The sequence below is a fragment of the Carettochelys insculpta genome, chromosome 25 (genome assembly GCF_033958435.1).
Source record: "Carettochelys insculpta isolate YL-2023 chromosome 25, ASM3395843v1, whole genome shotgun sequence".
NCBI classification, from domain to species: domain Eukaryota; kingdom Metazoa; phylum Chordata; order Testudines; family Carettochelyidae; genus Carettochelys; species Carettochelys insculpta.
In genome coordinates this window covers 16,257,051-16,283,342 of record NC_134161.1, presented here as the reverse complement: position 1 = coordinate 16,283,342, position 26,292 = coordinate 16,257,051, and the positions used below count along the sequence as shown (strand labels likewise).

Below are 26,292 nucleotides of genomic sequence, written 5' to 3'. Positions count from 1 at the left end.
TAATGTGCTGCCACAGAGGCTGTTCTCACTGAGGCCTGGGTTACAGCATCAAGCCACACTTATCATTTGGCACAGTCATTAGTGAAGAGACCCCTTAGGTGTACCCCCATCTCCTACTATCCCCAGTGTTGCCTGGGGTATGGGATGTTCTCGGGGAAAACCTGAACCCCTCCCAAACATACCAGGTTCTAGCTCAGGTACCCTATCCAGCTGCAGCTAGAAGGGCTTTCCTCTCTGGTTCCCTCAATACAGCAGGTGCCTCCTTGGGCCATTACCACCAGTTGCTTCCCTGGTACCTTCCTCAGGTACCTCAGTCTTTTTTTCCATTACTAATGAGATGTATAGACTGACCTTGCAAAGCGAAAGCATACTGTAGGATTCAATTAGAGGCTGTTAACATAGACCAAGGCCACTGATTCATGAGATAGGGAAGCCTGGAAGAACGCAGCTCAATCAGAGGCTGCCTAAAATGATATAGGTTGCAGAAGACATCAGGCCTGGGTTGCAGGGAGAGGTTTAGTTTTGTGTGACCAGGAAGCAGTACTGCCCGTTTCATATTAATTGATGTGTTTAGTACCCTACAGTATAAAACCCGCCAGCTGGCCATTAAATCAAACTGGAGAAGCGCATGCACTAAGCTCCAGAGGCCCCATGGTCAAATCTGCCTGTGAGCAGCTACATGTGTACATGCACACCAATGAACGAAAACCCAAGGCCCGGGTATTAGGCACAAGGGACAGTTCAAATAGGAGAGGAGGACCTGACAGAGAAATGGGCAGATGGGTGTGGAGCTAGTCTACAGAGCCACTCTGCACTGGATAGGAGCAGATGGAAGGAAATAGTGACAGAGGCATCAGACACCAATGGGTGCTGAACCGATGATGAGTACAAAACCACAGGGAAGTTTGCTGCCTGTTTGAGTGGGAGAGGTGTCATAGATTTGACCTGAAATTCCAAATGGACAAGGGCTCCAGAGTTGATAGAGGCCAGGATGCCATTACTGTCAATGAGGGAAGCACAGCCACCTCGATTGCTGCATCAGGCACCATCACAAGAAGGGAAAAACAAACACACTTTTTCATTCTCCCTTTAATCAACCCACCGTAAAGCCATTATTTCTGATTTGGTAACCGGTTCATACTTATAAAAATCGTTTCATGAAATGAAGACAATGCATGAGGACGGGACTTCACGGGCAGTAAATCCAACTCCTTTCTGCACTTACAAACGGTATAAAAAATTCTGCTTCACAGGCAAAGCTCGGTCAGTGCAGTTTACATGAAAGCTGAAGGCAAATCTATGTTCTTGACAATCCACGATTATCCAAGTCCTTTACCTGCAAGGTACAAATAATCTTTGCAGCTTTCTATAGTACGATTAACACAGGGAACACCTCTTCTGTATACTTTCCCTACCCATGTGTTGGAATCATCATAAATTATTAGTATTGATTTGTCCACTTTATATTGGAACCTAAACATTCAAAGTCACATTATTTTTACTTCTGTTCAGAAGTGCTCTGCAATCTGTAGCTCATGTACTTCTAAAGAAATAAACAGCAAATCATTTCATCTATGCTGCTTCTCTGGCTTGTCACAGGCTACCCTAGCAAGTGAGGGGCTGAAGGAAGAGACAACTGCTTCACTCATCTGTAATGTTATATAACTTAAAGACCAAACTAGATCAAATCAATAGTAGTTCTAGCCCAGGACCCCATCTTCTGAGTGTGACTCATGCCAGAAGCTTCAAAGGGAATAAACAGAACAGGGCTCTTGAGTGATCCCATCTCCCCTCATTGTCTACCTCAGTTCCTGGTAGCTGGAGATTTTGGGGTTACATCCTTGACCATCTTGGCTAATAGCCACTGATGGACTTACTATGATTAACAGCATATTACACCCAAAGAAACAGATGCATGGGGTGACCAGACTGGTCCAAATCTGATGCAGAACTAGGAATAAAACCCATTTCTATTTACTCCTACTCTTGTACTCTGCTTACTAAAAGGGCAAAAACTGTATTGGTTTCAGGGAAGGTATGATGCGATCGCATACAAAGACCAAACAAATGGCATCAGCACAAGGGAACTGGAAACCTGTGCCACTGTCCACATTATATGTTTACTTTAGCATAGTGGAAATAAAACCTGAGATCTATGCAGAACTTCTTGTGGCCTATCCTTCCCCTGCTTCACAGCTGACAAAATATATCCTCTCTGAAGCTCATGTGAGCACACACAGAATGTTCAAGAATCCTAATCAAAATGGAGCATTTCCTGCGTAACTACATAGAAAGCACCAAGTATGCAAACAAAGAACCCTGAGAAAAGGCCACATCGGCCCAAGTTAAAGCTTGACTTTTCTGAATTTAGCAGTTTAATTATTATGGCATTCCTGGCAGTTTCTAACACTTGTAGGCCATAACAGTAGCCCAAATTTGCCTTGGTAGTTGCACTCCATCCATTAAAAGAAAAAAAAAAAAATCTCAGTCTCACTTCCTAAAGGCTGTCACAAGTGATCATAATCCAGCTCTCGGCACAAGTAAACACCAGATACACAAACTGTTCCAGGCTTCCCACTTCCCTTGTACAGGTATAACAGCACCTGTTGCCTGCTTACTTTATATATTCGGACTAGCCAGTGCTCTGTAGTATAGGCCTCCTCCAGCACATCAAGCTCAAAGTCTTTGTTTCCAATCTCAGCGTTTCTCACTCTGTCATAACCTGGGGGGCGCTCTGGAAAAAAAAAGAGTTAGGGGTTAGAATGACCAATGGCTTCAGAGTCCGCATTTCTGTCAGAAATAATACAGGTCTTGCCAGCCCAAATGAAAAGCCTTTCCAAAGGACTCAGAATCCAATGGGCACAGAATGCATTTGAAACATGAGCCAGCCAGGCTCTTCTCTTCTCCCAGGTGACTCCATTCTGAATATACAGCATATTGTGGATTCTAACACAGTCTGTGCCCCCCATTTAAAGTCAGATCTTCATCTCTATGTTCTAAAGAGCTGCAATTCCAGCATCCTTGGGACAAGCCAGAACAGGGAACCAAAGTACATGGCGGGGTTATTTTTTGCATTTCTTTTGCTAGAGCCCAACTGCATCCTTAACTTTCTAGTGTCAGGCATAAGGATGTTTCCATGTGCCAACCTCAGCACAGCAGGCTCAGAGTTGACAATGCCTTAAAAGAAGACCAGAGCCTGGCAATGTGTTTTATATTTCAAAGCAGAATGTGGCACTGGTCCATGGGGTGGGAATGACAGCACTGTCAAGAGAAATCCTCCTTCCTTACCCACATGAGGTAAGTCAACATCCTCCTACTTTACACAGTGGAGACAAAAAGGGACTTACTCCACTTGGCACAGCAAGTCCCTTCCTTTTTTTGTCTCCACTCTGTAAATGTTCACACCTCAAGTTAGTGTCAGAGCTGGGACAAAACCTCAGTATCTGGATACCTATGTTCCTTGCTTTATCACCTAGGCAGTATTCCTCGATGCCCTTTTGCAATACCAACACAAGGAGCATTATTACATACTGGCTTCTGTGTAGACCTGCCCAAAACGGTAGTAGCACATCTTATACATAAGGCAGTTGAGCAACACTGGAGAACCCTCCCTATCCACACGGAACTCTCCAGTTGGTGTGTAGTAATCATGCTCCTTTATGTGTTTCCCGGTGTCTGTGCTTCCACCAATTCGTACCATCCACAAGAACTTGTTGATATCTAAAGAGGCAGGAGAGAGATGTCAAAGCATTTTACACATCACATGTTTCAAGCAAGCAAAGCAGCCAAGCATGGCACTCAGGGGGGTCACTTTTCAGACTTAAGGCTTCTACCACATGGAGGACCACAAAGAGAACATGTAGTTACTGAGGAACCAGCCCACCTGGAGGCACACGGTTTAAAGTCAGGTGCCCTCAGTCTCTATATTCAGGGATGTCAGTAACAGCTGGCTCTCTGGAGAGCCTCTCTCCAGGCTGACGCTGTGTAAAATGGATCTGAGTGAAGAAGAGATGAATGAAGCTACTCTGAACTCTAATCTCTTCAACTCTATACATTAAGATCTTCATCAGCAAATATGTAAAAATGCCATCTAAAGTCTTCTGAAACAGTAAACGTGAACTCATTAAACCTCAATGTCCACGGGAGCTAGGGAACTATCTCCCGTTTACCGATCAGGGCACAATGACAGGGAGTACAAGTGAACTCGCCCAGAAACACAGAGGACAAGCTCAGAACTCAGTGTTCCCCATCTCTTGGTTTTGTGCTATATCTGCTACCCAAACTGTATCCTTCCTTCAAACACATGCGCCATATCAGTAACTATGCAGCACAATCACTACTTCTGTGATAACTCTCACAGTAACAATTGCTGCACAACTTGCGATTGTAAGTCTAGCCCCCGCCGCCGGCCCCAGCCCCCTGAGCAGCATACATTCAACACTGCAATAGCTTCAGCCAGCTAGCTCTTCAATGGTCATATGGGTGGAGCAGTTGAAAGCATGACCTCCTAGTGTATATTGTGGAGGCAGAAATTGGAAGCATCATAGCACAGAAGTGTTATACATCCAAGATGGAACTGTGGGCAACTGGACTGGAGGAAGGAGTTAGCATGCAGGAGTTTGCACAGCTGAGCTGCAAGAAAAGGATTTTTGAGTGACATGTTACCATCTGAGGAATATCCAGTGAGGCCTCCAAATATTACCAGCACATAACTGACATCCAGCTCCCTCATAATCTCATACGCCTTCTCTTCGGTGGATGCCATTGCCTTGAATAAAAACAAAGCCGGCGTCAAGCAACAGCCATCAAACCCACAGTAACTCCATCACACAGTGGTACCAGCTGCACCATGGAGTCACCTCAAATCAATAAACAAGAGCATGGATCATTCAAATGAGAGCCAGAACCTCCATTCAGTGTAGGACGGAAGAATAGGCTCCACCTAAACCAAAATGGAACCAGGTTGCTGGCACTTAACATTAAAAATGTTGTAGAGCAAGAGCACATGGATTGGAGAGAGACTTCTCTTAGTGGGGGCTCTATTACTAGAGATTCTCAATGACCCAGTGAAGAGGAGACGATGGAAGATGATAAAATATGGGTAAAATCAGATGGGGAACAATCAAATGAGAAGAGTGTCATTCAATCACATGAGGAAATGGCAGACAGATAAACCGTGAAAAGTTTTTAAAGTGCTTATATGCAAACATAAGTCTAAATAATAAGATGGCTGAACTAGAGTGCCTCATATTGAATAAGGGATATTTATATAATAGTCTTCTCAGAAACTTGGTGGAATGGGGATAAATCAATGGGACACAATCATATCAGCACACAAAATATATCAAAAGGACAGAACAGACTGTGCTGGTGAGGGAGCAGCATTACATGTAAAAGAAAATATATAATCAAATGAAAGAAAAATTTTAAATGAACCAAATTGTACCACAGAATCCCTGTGGATATTAATTCCATGCTCTGATATTAAGAATATAGCACTAAGGACCACCTGATCAGGATAACAATAGTCAAATGCTAAGGGAGATTAAAGAGGCTATCAAAACTCAATAATAATTGGGGATTCCAACTATCTCTATATTGACTGAGTAAACATCAGCTCAGGATGGGATGCAGAGATAAAGTTTCTTGACAGCTTCAGTGACTGCTTTTTGGAGCAACTGGTTCTGGAACCCAACAGGGGAGTGGCAATTCTTGATTTGGGCCCAAGAGGAGTGCAGGATTTGGTCCAAGAGGTGACTATAACTGGACTGCTTGGAAATAGTGACTATAATATAATTAAATTTAACATCCCTGTGGTGAAGAAAACACCACACCAGCCCAACACAGGTATTTAATTTCAAGAAGGGGAACTACAAAAGAATGAGGTTACTTAAACAGAAATTAAAACAGTAAAGAACCAAAAGTAAAATCCCTACAAGCTACTTGGAAACTTTTCGAACAGACCATAAGAGAGGCTCCATTTATATGTATATCCAAAATTAAAAAACACAATAGAGACCCAAAGAAGCACCACCATGGCTTAACAACCAAGTAAAATAAGTAGTGCGCAATAAAAAGGCATAATTGAAAAAGCAGAAGTTAAATCCTAGTGAGGAAAATAAAAAGAGCATAAACTCTGTAAAAAGAAATGTAAAAGTCTAATTAGGAAAGCCAAAAAGGAATTTAAAAAACAGCTAGCCAAAAACTCAGCAGGTAATAAAAAACATTTTGTTAAGATCATCAGAAGACGGAAGCCTGCTAAACAACTAGGGGAACAACTGGATGATCAAGATGCTAAAGGACCATTCAAGGATGATATGGTTATTGCAGAGAAACTACATTAAACTAATTGTTTACATCAGTCTGCATTTCTGAGGATGTTAGGGAAATTCCCAAACCTAAGCCATTCCTTTTAAGTGAAGAATCTGATGCATTATCCCATATTGAGGTGCATTAGAGGGGATTTTGGAAAAAATTAATACACTAAACAGAAGCAAGTCACCAGATCAGATAGCATTCACCCAAGAGTTGCAAAAAAACTCAAATGTGAAATTGTAGAACTAGACACTGTGGTTTGTGACCTAAACTTTACATCAGCCTCTGTACCAAAAGACTGGAAGATAGCTGACGTGAAACCTATCTTTAAAAAGGGCTCTAGAGGTGATCATGGTAATTACAGACCAGTAAGTCAGTGGCAGGCAAATTAGCTGAAACTGTAGTAAAGAACTGTCAGACACATGGATCAACAAAATTTGTTGGTGAAAAATCAACATGGTTTCTGTTAAGGGAAATTGTGCCTCACCAATCTACGAGACTTTTTGAGGTGGGTCTATAAAGATATGGACAAGGGGGATCCAGTGGCTGTAGTGTATTAGATTTCTAGAAAGTCTTTGACAAGGACAGTCAGAAAAGGCTCTTAAGTAAACTGTCATGGGATGAGAGGGAAGGTCCTCTCATGGACTGATAACTGGTTAAAGGAAACAACAAATGGTAGAAATAAATGGTCAGTTTTCAGAATAGAAAGAGGGATCTGTACTGGGACCAATGCTATTGAACATATTCACGAAGGAGCAGGAGAAAGGGATTAAGAGTGAGGTGGCAAAATTTGTGGATGATACTGAACTACACAAGATAGTTAAGTTCAAAGCAGACTGTGAAAAGCTTCAAAAGGATTTCAGAATACTAGGTGACTGGGCAACAAATTGGCAGATGAATTTTAACGTTGATAGATGCAAAGTAATGCATATTGGAAAACAATCTCAAATATACATACAAAATGGAGACTAAATTAGCTATTACCACTCAATAGAGAGATCTTGGAGTCATTGTGGATAGTTCTCTCCAAACATCCACTCAATGTGCCGCAGCAGCCAAAAAAGGAAACAACATTAGGAATCATTAAGAAGTGGACAGAGAATAAGCCAGAAAATAAGTTATTGCCTTAATATAAACCCATGGTAAGCTCACATCTTGAGTGCTGCGTACAGATGTGGCTACCTCATCTCAAAAAAGATATCTTAGCATTGGAAAAAGTTCAGAAAAGGGCAACAAAATTATTAGGAGTTTGGAATGACTGCCATTTGAGGAGAGATTACACAGACTGACTTTTCAGCCTAGTAAAATGAAGATTGGGAGGGGGTATATGATAGAGGTCTAATAAAATTATTATTAGTGTGGAGAAAGTAAATAAGAACAAGTTATTTATTCTGTCCCAGAACACAAGTAGTAAGGGTTACCAAATGAAATTAATAGATAGCAGGTTTAAAACAAACAAAAGGAAGTATTTCTCCATGCAATGCACAGTCAACATGGGGAACTCCTTGCTAGAGAATGTTGTGAAGATCAGGAATTTAACAGGATTCATAAAAGAATTAGATAAACTCATGGAAGATAGCCATCCAAGCTAATAACCATTGATGGACCCAAGAATGGTGTCCCTATTCTTTGTCAGAAGCGAGAAATGGATGACGGGGTAAAGGGGGATGATAATCGGTTCTGTTCATTCCCTCTGGGACGTGTGGCAATGGCCACTGTCAGAAGAGGACACTGGGCTAGATGAACCTTTAGTCTGACTCAGGATGGCTATTCTTATCACCCCAGAAATATTCATGTTCATCGATAAGAGGTTTTACTGGTGCTCTAAAGAAGCCGTATCCATCACCATCTACCTGACCAACTCGGGAGATGTGTGTGTTGTTCCAGGTATTGTTGTCCACAAGAATTGTCCGATTTGCCATGGCTGTTATCTGATACCCATAGTCCCACCAAGACATAACTTTTGCATCCTGCATTCAAATACAAAAGAAAATTAGTACACCAATACAGAAAGAAAGCTGTCCTATTTCCACTATCACTCATTTTAAGTACCAGGTTTGACTGATCCATGAGCAGCTTAAACATGTGTGTCATGTTCCTAGAGTTCTTTGGCTCTAGGGCTCCTTAAGAATAAACATGATTATAACACACTGCAGTGTTCACTGAAGTGAGCAGTTTGCAATGGAAAAAAAGTTGGGCAGCCACAGAGCCACATATGTCAGAGGTTCAGAGACAAAGCAAGAAAAGAGTAAAAATCCTTCTCAAATGCTGAGCTCTGCAGCAAACTGGGTCACCTCTGCAAATTACATCAACAGACAGTTCTTCTTCAGATACCTCATTTCCCATCAATAAAACACAGACAGGGAAAGTCTGCAACAGTGAGGTCAATGAAAGCTGCCTAGAAAGGTATAGTTACAATGCCCTTTATAGGCACGCGGTAAGCAGCTAAGCTAGATTTTCAAGGTTTTCCATTAGTGTGTGATGCCACCATACTGAATATTAGTATCTTCCATTTAGGCAGTGTGGCCCCAGTCAGCAAGCTTGGGATCTGGGGATGGAATTATGATGTTACTGGAGTTTTACAATAAATAAAAACACACTTCTGTATCCACTGTTTTAAGTTTGCCCCAAATCTTGTGTCAGGTGGGCCAACTGAGGTGTTTAATAAAAGCTGGTAACTCCCTGAATCTGTTATGCTGCTTGTATATCTGTACCATATTTGTAGAGGTACAGAGTCTATATCTGTGTTTTAGTGATGGGATTCACAATAATGGAAGGTGTGGTCACCTCCCAATCAGGTGAGATGGGCTGAACATAGGAACAGCCTCATCAGACTCCAACCCACATCTCAGGATGTCATCAGGGAATTGCAATGGAAGAATGCCCCAACAGGGGGAGGACAGGTGACCTAATCACATAAGTCTCTGCTGCCTTTGTGACAAAAGTTTTCCCCCCAACATAGCAGGAGTCTATAAAGAGAACCCAGTCAGTGGCCATTTTGCCCTTAATCCTCAGACCACAGTTCTGAGCCTCAAGTCTCCATCTAGGGAGCAGGCTGTAAGAACAGCTCTGCCATGAACTAAGCCTTTATGGAAAGGGGATCTGTCCCTCGGAAGATCTTTCTTCAGAGATTTTCAAGATAGCAGCTGTTACTTTCAGCTGCAGCCTGCATCAAAAGCTTTGACTGATGTATGTAATTTAACCACTTTAACAAATTTGCTCTCTCATCCTATTTTGTCTTTCTTAATAAACCTTTAGATTTTAGATTCTAAAGGATTGGCACAACATAATGTTTTGGGTAAGATCTAAGTCTGTATTGACCTGGGAATGTGGCTGACCCCTTTGGGAGTTGGAAGAATTGGTATGGATTTGGTGAAATTAGTTTTCATAACCTCTCACCTTAGCTAGGCGGAGTACTGGTTTGGGCATAAAGTTGCCCAAGAGTTTGTGGGATTTGCTGGCAGGCAGCATAGGTGCTTTTTGTGGGTGGCTTGGTTTGCCTCATAGAAGAGGGAACCCATGTCTGGGCTGTAATTGGTTGGGTTTTGAGCAATCTGCCCAGATTTGGTTCTCTTAGGAGTGCTTGGAAAACTCCTGTATACTACAGCAGTAAGACGGTAACTGCATCCACACTAAATAGCAACAAAGAGGTATTCGTGTTAGTCTGTATGAAAACGAAACAGCAGTCCTGTAGCACTTTAAAGACTAACAAAATGATTTATTAGGTGATGAGCTTTCGTGGGACGAACCCACTTCTTCAAAGCTATAGAATTTCCAGTCCAGACTAGTAACTGGGTCTAGACTGAAAATTCTATAGATCTGAAGAAGTATTTCTGTCCCACGAAAGCTCATCTCCTAATAAATCATTTTGTTAGTCTTTAAAGTGCTACAGGACTGCTGTTTTGTTTTTCATCCATACTGTTAGTGTAATAAAATTTGCTCATGTAGTGCCTTTCATAGCAGGCTATCAAAGCCCTTCGCAAGCAGAGGATACAGTAGCTCTGTAAGATGTCTCTGCTCCACCTGAAACCAAACCACAGTATCACTTTATACAGAGGCCCTGTGGCAATTTACCTCCGGCGTATTGTGACGCAGCCAGTAATATGCCTCTCTGAAGTCATCAAAGATGATCCTGCTGCCATCCCCCCCACGAGCAGATAGCACTATGGAAGGTGAGGAGTAGGCTTCACTGGTTACCCAAGTTGAATGAAAAGTGTAGGTGATCAAGAAAAAAGCCATGACCAGGATCATGCCACTGGCAACCTAGGCAAGCAATAAACAGCATGACAAGTGTGTCAGAAGTTTCACTCATTTTGAATCAGAGCCTAATCCCCTATCACAACCGAAACAAGCACCGACTGGGTCTTACACAAGAGACAGTCCCACCGATTCTCTACGCACTGCACAAGAGGTGGACAAGAGAACATTTGCATGTCAATCTCCTTCCCCCATCCCCTTTAATTACATCCTCCCCGCACCATAAAGGCTTGGGGGCACTTCCTCCCGACCAGTCTTCACAAGGCTTTCCCTTGAGGCCTGGATTATAACCATGCATGAAAACCCACTTCGTTTTTAATAGGGTAGGTGGAGTCCTGTTGCTTTTTGGTTTTCTTGTCTGGTCGGCTGATATCCAGGTTCTTCATGTAAGTGGAGAGCACCTGAGAAACCCCAATGCCAGACAGAATGCACATAACTGGAGCCAAGACCAGCATGAGACGCACCTGTTGAAGACAACAGAACATTTAGTACCTGACCACAGAAAGATGAGCTTCTGGCAGAATGTACAATGAGTACAGAAATCAAATATAGACTCTGGGTGCTTATGACTCCTCCCATTCCCAACTAATGCAGTGACTGTGCAGAGGAACAGCCATTCTGCACTTTGCAATAACTGTTCCAGCCCTGGACTGTTTTCTGGTGGACAGTCTTTAATGACAAACACATCAATACTAACCTCTTGTCAAGTGCTTTTGGGGTCTTTGAGTTTCACAGACAGCCCCCTCCCACCTCTGTACAGCAGGGATTTTAATTTAACATAACTTCAAGAGCCTTTAATAGTATTGTAATGTACCAAAGAATTAATATGTGCCTCCATGCACCAAGGTCAACTCTCACCTGGGGCACCATGTGCTACAGAAAAATCCTAAGATACTAGCTCACAACCAGCTTTACTATCGGAATCCAGAGCCCAACACCTGAGGAGCTCAATGGACTTTAAAAAGAGCATTCGCTAACCCCTCCCAAAATTGACTCACCTACCATGATGGCAACAGAGACAAATGGCATTTAACTGCTGCTTCAGAAATCTTGCCAGGTTGCATTCCCTAACAAAGCCTCACAATTATGTGTGATTGAAAAACAGAGAAATGTCATGGCTGCTTCAACCAGCTCTGTTAGCAAGCAACATTAAGCCCATTTGACAACTGAAAGAAACTGTCCATCCTAGTTTTCCACTTCACCCATTTCCTCTTTCTACCATTTTTCCATTCCCAAGATGCTCAGTCCGGGACTGCACACACTAGCTCTCACCATGACAGCAGAGAAATACATGCTGGTCACACCATACATGATGATAAAAATTCGGGCATCCGACAGATTACTGAAACAGTAATACAGACCAACTGTAAGAGAGGGAGACACAGGTCAGCAGCCAGGTTGGCAATTTCCTTCCAGGCCAAGAGTTAAAATGCCAGCGCGAGAACAGATATTGGTGCTCTGGCCACAGGGGAGGGTGTGTATGCATGCTATGCCTGGAGCACCTGCACTGACTCCCTGCTGTGGAGGGGAGTGAAAGTTGAGCTTCATGGGCCCAATCCAGGCAAGCCAAGGCCATATCATTGGGAGGAAGCGACTTCTGTGCACTGCAGGGAAATGTCCTCTGGTGCTCCTGCTGGCTGAATTGCAGCCAATGGGCATGGTGGGAGGTGGTGCCAGAGGGTGGTTCCCACCAGCTATGCCAGGTCCCCCACCATCCCTGTCCACTCCCACCCAGACCCCATACTTCACCCTGCTCCTGCACCCTCTCTCTCAACACCCCCCCACCCCCCAATACCCAGCCATGTTCCCTGAAACCTCCCTCCCACCCAGAGTCTGCACACCCAGCCCGCTTCCACACCCTCACTCTCAGCCCACTCCTGCACTCTACCTCCTGCCTGGACCCCACTGCCCCCTCAGCCCGCTCCTGCATCTACCTTGAATACTGAGCTAACCGTATAATAAGGAGACTTGTGAACACGTGGTGTGCTACAGCATTAAGACACAACAAGCAGGGCATTTACTGATACAGTAAAGAAGGCTTCAGCCAATTTAGTGAGTTTCTGTATATGAAGTACACCCTCAACTAATCAATGCTCTGCAGACTGCACTGGTTTCTTATGCATATCTTGGTGTAATTCAAAGTATTAGCACCAATTAAATCAGATCAAATCTGTTTAGATTCCACAACATGACTGAAAGCAACAGTTCTTGGGATAACCTCAGCAGTGACAATAGGCCATCTCTCCAGTTGTACTAGTACCTAGCACCTACTATGTCTTCAGCTCTCTATCCACAAATCTCAGAGCATTTTACAAGACAGTTAAGCATTATTATTCCATTTGACAGAAAAGGGAATAACTTGCTCAGGCTCACACAGTGGCAGAGATGGCAACAGAACCCAGAAGTCCTTACTTGCATTCCAGTGTTCTGCCTATTAGACAATGCTGTTTCTTGGAAGCTGGGACCCCAAGCCACATTGGCCATAAGGTCGCTACTCTAAAATGTATCCAGAAGTAAAAGTGAAGGTTTCAGAGTTGATGTAATATGAGCAATGCAGCTGACAAGCTGAAGCTTTTAAATGGCCCTAAAATGTAGGCCTAATGAAGTGCACACTACAGTGTATGTTCCCACTGATCTTCTGTAGGTCAAAGTACTTGGCTTTTGTATAGAGTTCCTCCACTCTTTGGAGGGTGTTGCTCAAGGCGGGTGGGCACAGGCTTGTCATTAGGTTTCTGCTGCAATGTTTTCTTCATATGCAGATGATTTGTTTGAGTGCATTCCAGAAATAAATGCACTAAACTCACCTGGGAACATGAAAACAAGAAGCTGCAGGTCAAAGTAATAGGAGGACCAAGTGGTGGGCTGATGCTCAGAGACTGAAGCAATGATGGGAATGTTATTCTTTGCATAGGAAGGATCCAGTAGAGAGTAGAAACGGCCAGTCCAAGGAGAGATTTTTCCTGGCAGAGAAAAGAGAAATCCACATTTACGTACTCAAGTCCTGGATCAGTTTACAGCAGAAAGTTCTCCTAAAGAGAATGGATGTGTAGAGTTGTAATTTTATCTCAGATATTGATCATATGCAACACTACTAAGATGCTGAATGTCTTTTGCAATTACTGGGTTTTAATATAGCTTTACACATCCAGCTCTCCTCAAAAAGGCACTCTCAGCATGGAGTTCCAAAATGCCATTTTTAATAGTTTCTCTATGACTCCAGATCAAATCTGCTCAGATTCCAGGTCAAATGTCTAAGCTTACCAAACTCTGTCTGGGATCTGAGAGTCCTTTGACTCTTCTATCACCAACAATACCGATTTTCACATTAGAGATTGGTCATCTGTTCTGTTGATGATTCATGAAACAGGACATACCCAGGTCCACCTCCCAGAGTTGTGCTGGCTCCCCTGGGCCAACAAAGGTACTAGAAACATGCTTTAGTGAATATCATTAGAAGATTATGACAAACATACACACAGACAGTTTTGAAAAAGAACGAACTACTGATACATTTCTACTTTTCAGAGTAGAGAGATATTTTGATTGCAGATTTTGGTACAAGAGCTCATACAATTTATCAAAGGGCTCTTTCCTGTTTCATTAAAGGAATGTATTATAATTAACCACATACCACTTTCCAAAGCAGTAGCAGGAAAATTAAGCAGAAATTCACAAATTTCACCACCAGAAGTACAGCTTTTGTCACAAAACAAAAATGCAGTTATGTAACATTTTAGAGTGCTACATGACTGCTTTTTTTTTTTTTTTGGTTAGGATACAGACTTACATGGCTACCTCTCTGCTCCTATTCAGCTTTTGCCACATAACTCAACCTACCTGTCAGCATCAGCACGGCTCCTATTGTGAGAAGGACAAATCCAACCAGGGAGATCACGCTCCGGAAGAGAATTTCAAATTGTTGGGGGTTTAGCTTGCTACGCAGGTAGTCCACAAAGGCATGGATCTGACACAGTCCAAAGACCCCCAAGGCAGCCATGTGTTCAGATGACAGGACAGGCTGCAAGGAGAGACAGTGGGATTGTACGTAGAGGAGAGTGACAACAACAGACATTTTAATGTGCTCTCCAGTAACAGTCTCAATAAATCACACAGAGCTCACAGACTCAGCCAGGAGGAGTCTCTTTCTTCCCCAAATTAAAGCTCTTAAGAAGACACAGGAAAATTAAATCCAGAAGCAAAAATGAGAGCACTGCTCATATTAACCCTTTTTCCAGGTTACTTTCTCCAAGAGCTTTTTAAAACAAAGATGCTGACCTGAACTTCCCATACCGATACCATAACATTTTGCATATGACAGTGGCTCAGATGAAGTCTCCTGAGTATTTAAGCAGGAGCCCAGAAAGACCATGTAACTGTGACTAGAGCCGGTTTCAGCTGGATCATTCACTTATGAGAAAATAGGAGTATTTTAATAAAAGGCAATGACAAAGATGTGTTGAGTAATCTAGTATATACTGGATTAGAAGTCACCCAGCCTTACATCTCATCCAAGCATGTAACATTTTACAGAGGTTGTAAAGCAGTTTTCTTCCCATTATCACAGAGCTGGAAACAAGAGGCAACAGCAAGGATAAATCACTTGCCCAAGGCCACAGAAAGTCAGCATGGCAGAGCTGGAAGTAGAACCCATGCCCCACTGGGCCATTCTCTTTTCCATAATTAGCACTAGGACTAGTACAACCTATAAGAAGAAACAAGGACCTTATTCACAACAGCTTTGAGCAAGTCAGTGATGACCAATTGATTTGAAGATCAGCCAAATCTAAGTGATTGCAGACTTGCGGCTATTTCAGAATAATGGATGTTATAGTAACTTAAAATACCCAGAACACAGCAGATCAGGATATTTGCTAACACTGCTAACAGCCTGCAACACTCTAAGGAACAGTGCAAAGAACTTTAGCAAAGTTCATGAAGCCCTGCACAATTCTGTGAGGAAATTTAAGTCTTATCATCCCTCTGGGACAGACGACGAAACTGAGGGACAGAGAGGTGAAATATTTCCCGTTAAACAGTAAGTTAGTGGCACAGCCAGAAGCAGAAGTCATATGTTAACCTGTTGCTCCCCCTGGTCTCGCTGCTACATTTGATTCCCTTACCTGGAAGCCAACAAAGGAAATCTGCATAGATAAGATGGTTCCTAAGCAGTATACGGTGCAGTAGGCTACATAGATCCTGTGGGAGAAGCGTCCTGTCAACATCAGCACAAGGACGTGCAGGGGGATAAGGTTAATCAGAAACACATAGCCACCCCATGAAGAGACCTGGATAAAAAGAGAAAAGTCTGGGATCAGAATGATTTGCAATATGGGGGTGAAAAAGATGTTAATATTCTACAGACCATTCCCCATTCCCTTATGCTTTTTCACAGAGACACAATGTCAAAGACCCATTCTCCCTTTTATTCTAATAATGATTAATGTGACTGGGATAGTAATGGAAGAGTGGACAAAGGAGTGCACACTCAATGAGCATGCCAGGGAAGTACCAAACATGCAGCAGCTCAAATACCACTGACATTTTAATAAAATATATTAAGAAAGTCAAAGCTAAGCTGAGCTATGCATCTTTCACTACAAGACATCCAAACTCCATGCACAACAGGACCAGGCTTGCTAACTTCACAGAAATGCATGGTACGCTCACATTTTGTAAAAGAAAATGCAGCTCCCTGCATCTGCCTTATAGGCCACATAGCATAACTGGTCCTATCTGACAAAAACCTGTTTGTCTATAATAAGAAGAAAGTCACTCCAAGGGCTTCCTAAAACAGACCCCACTAACAACCTAATAGAAACTAGGTAGATACACATAGCTTGCATAAAATGAAGCAAAACGCAGCCACCATCAACTTTAATACCCAGGCACGCCATGCGGAGAATACAGCTCCCTGCATATAGGAATCACCATGAAAGACTGCATGCTGGGAAGAGACACAAAGACAGTTGTACACCATTTGATAAATAGGCTATATTTTGTTTGCTTCTGGTCAACTGGAACATCTGAGATGATCACTGGATTGCTCGAGATTCCTCAACATTTATCATCAGAAACAAACACTTACCATGTAGAAGTAGGCAAGGGCACACATGGCTGCCCAGTAGATGGAACCAGTCTTCACTGCTTTGATCCACATGTAGTAAGTTAGCAACATACAGAATATTGCAATACCTGCGTAAAATAACATATAGCAATTAGCCTGGGATGACTCCTGACACAGAAATAAATCTGTCCTGAAGTGCCTAGGACAACCTCCTCAAGGTAAAAAGAAAAAACCCTTTGAGTCAATAAGGATTAGATGCCTAACTTGCTTAGGCACTTTTGTAAATTTCACTAGCCACCCAGCTGCACCTTTAAGCAGAACTAAAAACCCTAATAAACCTGTCCCTAGGTCCCCTGCCCCACCCCTTCACTGTCACAGGAGACAGCCACAGAACAAGAGATATAACCAGGTATCACAGAAGCAGCCAGGTGACCTGCCCCTGCATACCAGGAACCACATATTCTAACGTGATCTCCACTTTAAGTTAGAGCCCTATGTCAAAATATGTCAAAAATTCAGCTATGGGACTGGGGCATAGTGCATGCAGTCCAGATTCTGACAACCCCACTGCTTTGGGAACCACATCTGGAACCTACCTAGATTTCAATATACTACAAGGTGCGTGTATACACTGTGCACCCTTGTCAGCGGGAACCTTCAAATCCCTTTCCCAAGAAGCAGAGCTCCACAGAATTACTGTCTGCTCCTGCGACATCTTAACAGGCACTAGATGTTGCTTCGGACCCCTGGAAGAAACATTCACCCCTTAACATGAATTTAGATTACATTAAAATTTAAAAGTGCCGTTAAATGTTTAAATAAAGGTAAAATGGTTCCTTCTCACACTACACACTTGTGACTTCCAGAGGAACCAGGAGCATCTGCTAACTTTCCTGACAAGTTGATTCATGTTAGCCCATGCAGCACCCATACAGCTACAAAGAGCAAACTGGATTCTATTCTGCTCTAGACACCAAGAGCAAACTTGTCTCCATCTCATCTGCAGAAATGTTGCCACCGGCAGTGAAGTAAGGGGCAGGCAGAATCCGGCAAGTGTTCTGATCCTTAGCAGAGTTTATGGAGTTAGTAGAATCACTTGATGATTTGGAATGGGCTATAATACTATTACAGCATGAATGCCAGGCTCATTCCTGTACAAAAGAGAAACAGATTGCCGTCTGTGCTGACAGGTCAGCCGCCTCAACCAGACAGGCAAAGCAGGCTGAATGAGCATGAAAAAAGCCACTTTTTGTCTGTGGACCATTACTGACTGGGAATGACTGCTTGCAACTCCCTGGGAGCAAATGCAGGAGGAACCCCATGCTGCAATTTTTACAGTTAGTTTTCAGCACACAGTGGTTCTTTAGGGTTTACCTGCTATTTTGGAGCCCCACCAATCTCACCTTCATTGTCATAGGAGCCAGCCACAGAACGAGAGATATAACCAGGCACCACGGCAATCATAGCAGCAGCCAGGAGACCTGCCCCTGCATCCTGGAGATCACATATGGTGAGAAGGAAAGAAATATAACTTCAGTCTTTAAAGACAGATTTACACGCTCAGCTGGCAAAAAGCAAACTTATCAGAGTTCCCGTTTAGTGACTTATTAAAATAATCAATTTCTCAGTTGCAAGGGGCCACAGAAAAAAATTCTCCACACCTCTTTCCCTCTGGGACCTGTCAGATCTTGCCTTCAGCCAAGCAGAGCAGGAAGAGGATCTCCTCTGGAGCCCATAAATGATGCTCTCATCTGCTAGATGGATCAGTGCAGAGACTGAAGCACAGATGAGAGTAAAGCCTGACTACTGAATGTCTCATCCTCTGGGTCAGAAAGCTGGCAGAAGGAACTCAACAAACTGTATCTAAGCAGACTCCTGAAGCTACCTGCATTTTGGCTACAAAATTCTGACAGTAAGGCTGAAACTCCCAGTTGAACTGACTGGCATGCTGAACAAGAACACGAGACTGAATGAGGAAGGATCTTTGGACAGCGGAAGAGATGGGCAGTAGCCCAAGCTCCAAAGCCAAGGTCACTCTCTCCAGCTCAAACATATATTTCTAAAAGCCAGCAGGGAGAACTAAGCAAACATGAATGACTTTACACCACCATTATTCCAAGCAGCTTCGGTGGAAAATAAAAGCCTTGTGGTCGAACTGCAATGCAGGTAAACGTAAGAGTGCACTGTCACTTGACACATATTGCTGTGCAAGTATAAGCCTTGTGAGTCATTTAAAAGACATCTCCAGGCAGCAAAGAATTCCACAGGGCACAAAATAAACTGTGGCCCAGATGTCCCAAGTAGGCAAACATCCTGTATCAACTCACAGAGCTGTCTTTGGGTAAAAGCTGAGGAAACACATCTTACTCCAACATCTCCTGCCCTCCTTCTCCCTACCATATTTAAAATCACCAGGAACATGGAAACAAAAGTCAAGCTGCAAACCTAGGTCAAATATTGTGCTATAAAAAGCCCCTGGTACAGTGGGCCGTGTAGCACTCAAAAAGCTTTGTGTGAGATACGGACCCTAAACATGACAGAAGGGAAGAGCCGCTAATTCTTCCTAATCTATAAACTACAGCCTAGCTGCTATCCTGCTGGCTTCCTCATCAAAGCCAGTCAATGTCAAAAACTCAGAGGCCATCATAAAGTGAAAAAGAGCACAGGAAAGACCCCCCCATGGGCAGAAACCAACAAAAAATCCCAGCCAAGAATATACAACCTTCACCGATAATTTGGGAGATGTTCGAGGCCATATGAATAAACTGATCTGCCAAATGCATCTGGCTATTGAACAGAAAATAATAAACAACAACAAAGCAACAGGGGTACAGTAAACCCTCGAAATGAGTGATTTTGAGTTGCGCGTAAGTTGAATTAACTCAAGTTAAGCGCATCTCAAAATCCTGCTCCCCCTGCAGCCCTGGCTCAACCCCATTCCCAGCCCTACTCACCACCCACACACGGCTCCAGCTCACCACCACTGGGGAGGGGAGGTGCCTCCTCATGGCTGCAACCAAGCCCTGGGGAAGTGGGGTGCTCCCGGCACCAGGAAAGCAGCAGCCCCGGCCTCTCCTGGCCTTGGAACCCAGGGAAAGCAGCAGCTGCAGGCACTCCCAGCTCCGGTTCAGTTCCGCCCCCCTGCAGCCCTAATCCCAGGCTTAATCCCCCTGCCCCAACCCACCGCCAGGGTTAATCCTTCCCAGCTGACCCCTGGCAACCCCAGGACTTGCTGTTCAAAAAGGAGCTCCAGATGCTCCTGCTGCTTCCCCAGCTGCAGAACATGCATTCTGTCGAGGAAAAAGGCCACCCCGACTTACACGAAATTCAGGTTATGTGAGGGTGTGTGGGAACATAACTCTCCGTAAATCAAGGGTCTACTTTACCAAAGGACCACAATCTCAGATCTCCCCTGTAATTATCAGTGTTTTTGCTCTGATAAACAGGTACGCCAGACAGCAAAACACATGCCCCTTACTGAAAGCTATAGAACTAGGCAGCTATGCACAGATCTGCTCTTTACCTTAAGTTCTTTGGTGAGGTGGTAAGTTACTATAGTGGTGAAGGAAGAGAAGAGAGGGGCCAGGAACACACAAACATTTCGGATGTCAATGGTAATGTGGAAGAAGTGCAGAATATGGTAGATTGCTGCTGATGTGATCATTAAACCTGAGTGACAGAGATAATACTGTTAGCAAGGGGCATTGATTCACCAGCAATATATGAAGTTGCTTGTACTTCATTTAGAACAAAAGGCACCCAAGATGATGTTTAAAGTTAAGAAAGGGATAATTTTGCTGTAAAAACGGCTTAGAGGGACATTGTCAGACTAAAGCATTTAAAACTTGTTCCTTGAGTTTGTTGTGCATACCTATCTAGGTTGCTGAACACTGTAGTATCTGAAGGTCTCAAGGATCTCTAAACCTTCCTAGAATTAGGGGTTTGGTGGAGAGAGAATATAAAAACAGGGAATGTCTAGCCAGTGCCTCTGATGCAAGATGATGTTGGTCAGATTTAAAGGGACAGCCATCAAAATACTACAGTCTCATTAGAAGACATCTAGCTTAACTGGCTCTGAACACAAAATAAGGTGCAAACGTCCTCCCACCCTGAGCAACTACGTTCTTACTTTGGAGAATGTGCAGCAGTGTGTGCAACCGTGCAGGACACAAATGGATTGCATTTAAGTGGAGTCTTATCTCAGGGCTGTATTAGAATTACAAAGGTCCACATCATGGGTGAGAATTTCATTTCTCTATTAATCAGGTACCATGGTGCAGATACAGCATGCTACTGCCCAAAACCAAACCAAGGGAGGAGAAGGAAAGACATAGGCATGTGCAGCTCCAGTCACACTGTCTTAGATGAAAAATCCCTTCACTTTTCATAGCAAGGATTATCTAAACTACCACAATCAGATTCTAGCACAATCGGCTCCCATCAATTTGTTTATCCAAAATTGATTTTTCAAGTACCATTTCAGCAACATAACCAGTAAGAACCATCTTAATGTTTCATTATACTGATGTAAAGTGAGAGAGAGAAACCAAATTTGATTGCCCTGTCACAGAGATCTTGGAGCTAGTGAACAGGAGAGACAAGATTAAGGGATAAATCGCTTAAACCAAGATAAGAGCCTGGAACTGGCACCATCTGAACTTCCTTTACCTTAAATTGAGGTTTAGCACAAAAGAAATATGCAGGCTTTACCTGGGTAAATGGTTCCACCAATGATCCTCCCCAAAGGGTACCAGGCTCTGTCATCAAACCAGTTGTGGAATTTATAGAAGCCTTCCTCCGCCAGGAAGCGCGTTGTGCGGTAGTTAAAATACCTGCAATACCAAGAGATGGTGAGTGTCTCTGTGGCGTGAAAACAAGAAACATCGTTTGGAACTTGATAAGCAGCAATCTCAGACTTTAAGTAACCAGTGCATGAGGAAGCACTACCATCCAATACAGATGCTCAGCAGAATGAGGTCTTGAAATAAAATCATTAGAAGATACATATGCAAAAGCACCAAGTAGTAGACACAAGGAGCACTGACCATTTCTTTATTATGCATTCTGAGTTTTAGCAGGTTGTCAATGTGATCAGCTACACCTCCCTCCAACTGTAGAGATTTATATGACTAAAGAGAGAACACCAAACTACAACACTTGGCAATATATTTTCTTAAGAGTGAAAAAAGGCAGCTCATATTTCTGCTTATTCAGGCTAACATTTTTCAAGATAGTCAGATTGTATTTTTGCTGCGACACCCAATTACTACAGCAGAGCCAAAACAGAACACTTGCAGAGCCAATCCAATTCCACACCCTCCTGGCTAGCATGTCACAAAACTATCTGGTACTCTAAACTGCCTTGAACCTCTGCAGTGAAGGTGGCCTTCCTCAAGTATCTGTGCTACTTCCTACTGTTTTCAAATTGCTCGCAAAACAAATTCAGCAGGAACTCAGACCTGCAAGGAGCTCTCAGAGCTTTGCTACCTAAGCATACTTTATAGTAAGAGGGGTCCTGTGTTCATCCCTATGAGGTTCAGAGAGCATGCACTGGCAGCAAGATATTGATACCAAAGCTATCAGGGAACCTGTTCAAGTTAACCCCATCTAAGCCAGTTCCATGTTCCAGCAAAAATCACTGGCACAGTGGAATGACACTTTTTGGGGGAAGGGCATCTAAAGCCAGGTAATGAAGAAAACATTTTCAACCCCTGCAATCTTTTGTGCAGAGCAATTTGTCCAGCACCTTCCTGTGTGACACTGTGGAACGGTAACATGACAAGGAAAATGACTAGCAGGAGCCCACAAAACACAAGGAGAATACTTACGGGTCAAATTCATGGATGACACTTTCAAATCTTAACACAGAGAAGAGTCTAGTGGAGAAAGCTGCAATACACAGAAAAGTTTTTATCAATGTACATCATTCACACAGCAAGGGACACTTGATTTAACTCAATATCTTAGTTAGATAAAAGCTTCATGCCTGTGACAAGTGGTGGGACCATTAGAGAAGTTGTGTTTAGCCTTCCAACCAGGCTCAAATTGATCATTTATAAACATGAAGGGAGATAGTCTCTCCCCTTTATGGGAAGATGTTCTTTTCAATGTGTTAAAAATAATGAAAAGATATTTTAAAGCTATTGAAAAGTAGCTGAGTCCCATTACCCTAAGAAATGCAGAACATGGTGCTGGGCTACCAGCATTATGGAAGATAGCTTCTGAGCATGTATACAGTTATCAAGGATCGGACTTACATAGCACAGCTGCCATTGATAGGATGAGAAGTTTGAGCAGTGTGTCCTGTTTTTCATAGGACAGGCGGAGAAACCCTAACTTGGTCATTTTCACATCAAAGGCTGTGATGGATGATGCCTGAACCCCTGAAAGAGAACAGGGCAGAAGCGATGAGCCAAGAACAGCCTCCTGAATTCCTGTCAGAATGCTTTACTCTAATTAATAAACTAACAGCTTAATATTACCTAGAACAGGAACAGCTTCATGCCTCAATGCACTCCATTTCTGTCCCAGAAGATAGTTGACGCTCCTATCACTTTCACACTGTCACCAGCCCTGGATACTTTCAATGGCTTTCTGTCTCTTATGGAATCTGATTCAAATTTTTCAGTAAGCTCAGCCCTGCTTAGATCTCTGATCTCACTCTCCCTCCCCTTAATTTACTAATATTCACATCTTCCATTTCTGTTTCATCCCTTCTACCCTCTCTCTGCCCTCATCCACCAGACAGCATTTTCCCACTTCAAATTCATCTTTGAAAGACAGCTTTTCAAACAGTCCCACTTCAACAATCACCCCCTTACCTTACCAGTTGTTCTCAGTCGTTTGGTGTCCTATCTTAGACTGCACGTTCTTTGGAGCAGAGGGTGTGTCTGCTTCTCTCTTTGTGAATTGCCATGTAATTTATATAAGCAATTAACAATAAGTAATACTTCAAAAGCACTCTCAGGCCTAAAACACTCCCTTCAACTTTTAACATGACCCGCAGAGGCCAGAAAAGTCAAACAAAACTGGACAGTTGGTGCCCTTTTTTACTCCCATGTGATACGTAAAGAAAACCTGAAAAGATCTTTCCCCTGCCCCCAACAACCACATTAATTTGTTTAGACTAGAAATTAAAGCCTTTTCTACTTTAGACCAGCATAAGCAGAAAAATTACACCAGTTTAAATCAATTTAAAATCAACCTGGTTAAACCCCTGCAACAGTTTGAATCCTATGAACCACAAAGACTAAGCACAGAGCCAATAGGATTATGATTATCAGACAACAAGAGATTTTTAATTCAGAAGAGGTAAAATTCTTTGATTTTGTTGACACCTTTTTAACAAACATAGTTGGGAAATAAAGATTTTTTGTTATTGATTTAGATTCCAAAAGACGAGGACTAAGAAAGCCCACATCCATTTGTCAAACACCTAATGGAGCCTTTCAATTAAGCCTAAGGAGACAAGACTTGACAATCTTGAGATCTGTCAGATAAAACAAATATACATGCAGAAACACTTCCAGATCTACTTCACAGGGTACAAACATGCCCAAAAATAAATATCCAAAACCAAATAATTGATGCTACATTATTAATAGTTTCTCAGTTGGAGGGAACACAAAGACCATTATTATTCTACTCAAGAGCAAAAGAATGCAAATGATGATGGTGAATCTTACACTAGCACTGGAGGCTTTCTAGGTAATAGATAATCTAGCTCTGAGCTTGGCAGCAGTCCCAGGAACTTCAGGGCAAAAAAGGACATGGTGATGGGAGTTGCTATCCCAGATGGTGACCCACAAGGTATGCTAGTCTGCATCACAGGTCACTCTACCAAGTGGTGAAGTTGGCTCTGAGGGTCATTGTCCAGCCATGGTTTTCTCATCAAGATTAGGCTACCTAAAATTACTACAGTAAATGCACTGAGAATAAGCAAAAGGGTCGGGTCATGGAACAACTGTGGAACAGATATCACCAAGATGTCACATCACCTGCTTTTTCTCAGACTTAACAGAGTCATCACAGGCAACTGTCCCTCACCTACAGTCCGTGAAGACTCAATATTTTTCCCCTATCATTCAACAAGTCTACGAAACCATTTGGAAAGGTACAGAATTGATAAAGGTGAAAGTGCCAGCAAAATAGACATGATACCCAGCTTTCTATCTTCTCTATGCTAAATTCAGGCAGCATAGTCTCCAGGCTCTCTCTCCAGCCAAAGGACCGAGGTGATGCTCATAGGTGGGAGGAAATTCTTCAAAGAAACTGGCTCCTCTACAGCATCCCCTACTAGTAAGGACAGCTCAGTCAGCAGCCTTGGGGTCCTTTCTAAACTCTTCCAAGACACTGGATGCCCAAATGAGCATGGTGTCAAAAAAAGTGCCCACTTCCATCTATGATACGCCAGATGATTGCATTCCTCCCATCAGACACAGTGCTTTTAATGATGATCAACATACACGGCTGAACCTCTCTAATCCAGAACGCTCTCATCCGACATCATCTGTAACCCGCCATGATTTTAGTTAGCTGTATGACCACTTATCAAACCGTGGAAGTGTCGGTAACATGCTCGACAATACTGACTTGCTGTGGTCCAGCAAACTCTCTAGTCTGGCACCCGTCAGTTTCTGAAGGTGCCGGCTGAGGGAGGCTCAACCTGTAATGAGTGTCACTTATGACCTTCGGGGTCTGATTACTGTCACTCCCATTGACGGAAGCAGTCGCATGCCCTGGAAAACCTTCGACTGGTGAAAAACAAAGCAGCCCCTCAGCTTCGCATCAGCAGCTTCTTTCCGTCTCCAGCCCACCAGCTGAGTCCTCCAGCCCCACCCGCAAAGGGCCGCTCACAGCAGCTGCGAGCTGGCCTGCTGCCCGGGGCCCCCGTTACAGGAACGCCGTGGGCGCCGAGCGGCCCTGGAACTCCCCGCCCCGGGAGCAGCACTCCGCTCCCCGCACCCCCGTGCCAGGCGCTGTACAGTCGGGGCCACGGGAGCTGCCGCTCTGACGCGCGGATCGGGAGCGTGCCCAGGCAGGGAGGGCGCTGGCGGGCAGGGGCCGAGGGCAGCCGGGGCAGCGGAGGACAGGAGCTCCAGGCTGACGAGACAGGGGACAAGCCGCCCCCAGCCCAGAGCCGGCCCCACAGCCCGACATCGCGGCCACACACGCGCGTACAGTCCTCACCTGGGCTCCGCTCTCCGCCCCGCTACCTCAGCCATCCATACCCTGCGCGCGCGCGCGCGCACCCACTCCTGCCAGCCGCGTCCGCTTGGTTGCCCCACCCCGCCCCCGCCTCTTGGGAACACCCCATTGACGCACACAGCTGTCCGTCACCGCGGATCCGCGCCTCGACCGGCTACGCCGCAGCGGACTGGACTTCGAACCTGCCACTCAGTGCCGAAGTGGGCGGGTTAATGCGCCATGCGTGAGGTGCGAGTGGTGGAAGAGGGAGAGGCGGGACGGGTCTGAAAGGAGGTAGTTTGGTTGAGGGATGAGCAGTGACGTGTCGGTCTGGGCGAGGGACACCCGGAAGGCATCTCCGGGCCAGGGTGTCATGTGACCGGATCTGGAAGCGGCGCTGGGGACCGCGGTTGCTGGGCAGGGTCTGCCACGCGATCCATCCCGCTAGTGCGCGGGTTGAGCAGGGGCCT

The 26,292-nt window shown here is 44.0% G+C and overlaps 1 protein-coding gene across 2 annotated transcripts; it reads right to left on the bottom strand.

Moving 5' to 3' along the window:
* Positions 1-1,071: 1,071 nt before the first annotated feature.
* STT3A (STT3 oligosaccharyltransferase complex catalytic subunit A) lies at positions 1,072-25,928 on the bottom strand. Of its 2 annotated transcripts, none has more exons than XM_074976859.1 (18): positions 25,826-25,928; positions 22,894-23,019; positions 22,465-22,525; positions 21,347-21,468; positions 20,160-20,305; positions 18,040-18,130; positions 16,658-16,764; positions 15,693-15,857; positions 14,410-14,590; positions 13,377-13,532; positions 11,845-11,936; positions 10,881-11,036; positions 10,390-10,578; positions 8,169-8,285; positions 4,666-4,768; positions 3,532-3,720; positions 2,619-2,734; positions 1,072-1,336 (listed from the first exon to the last, which is right to left on the bottom strand). In XM_074976859.1, the coding sequence occupies exons 2-18, from the start codon at positions 22,979-22,981 to the stop codon at positions 1,298-1,300; spliced, it is 2,118 nt and encodes a 705-aa protein (XP_074832960.1). In that variant the 5' UTR covers positions 22,982-23,019; positions 25,826-25,928; the 3' UTR covers positions 1,072-1,297. The 2 variants fall into 2 exon arrangements, with proteins under 2 accessions (XP_074832960.1, XP_074832961.1); XM_074976860.1 differs by lacking the exon at positions 25,826-25,928 and adding an exon at positions 23,458-23,542.
* Positions 25,929-26,292: the final 364 nt, after the last annotated feature.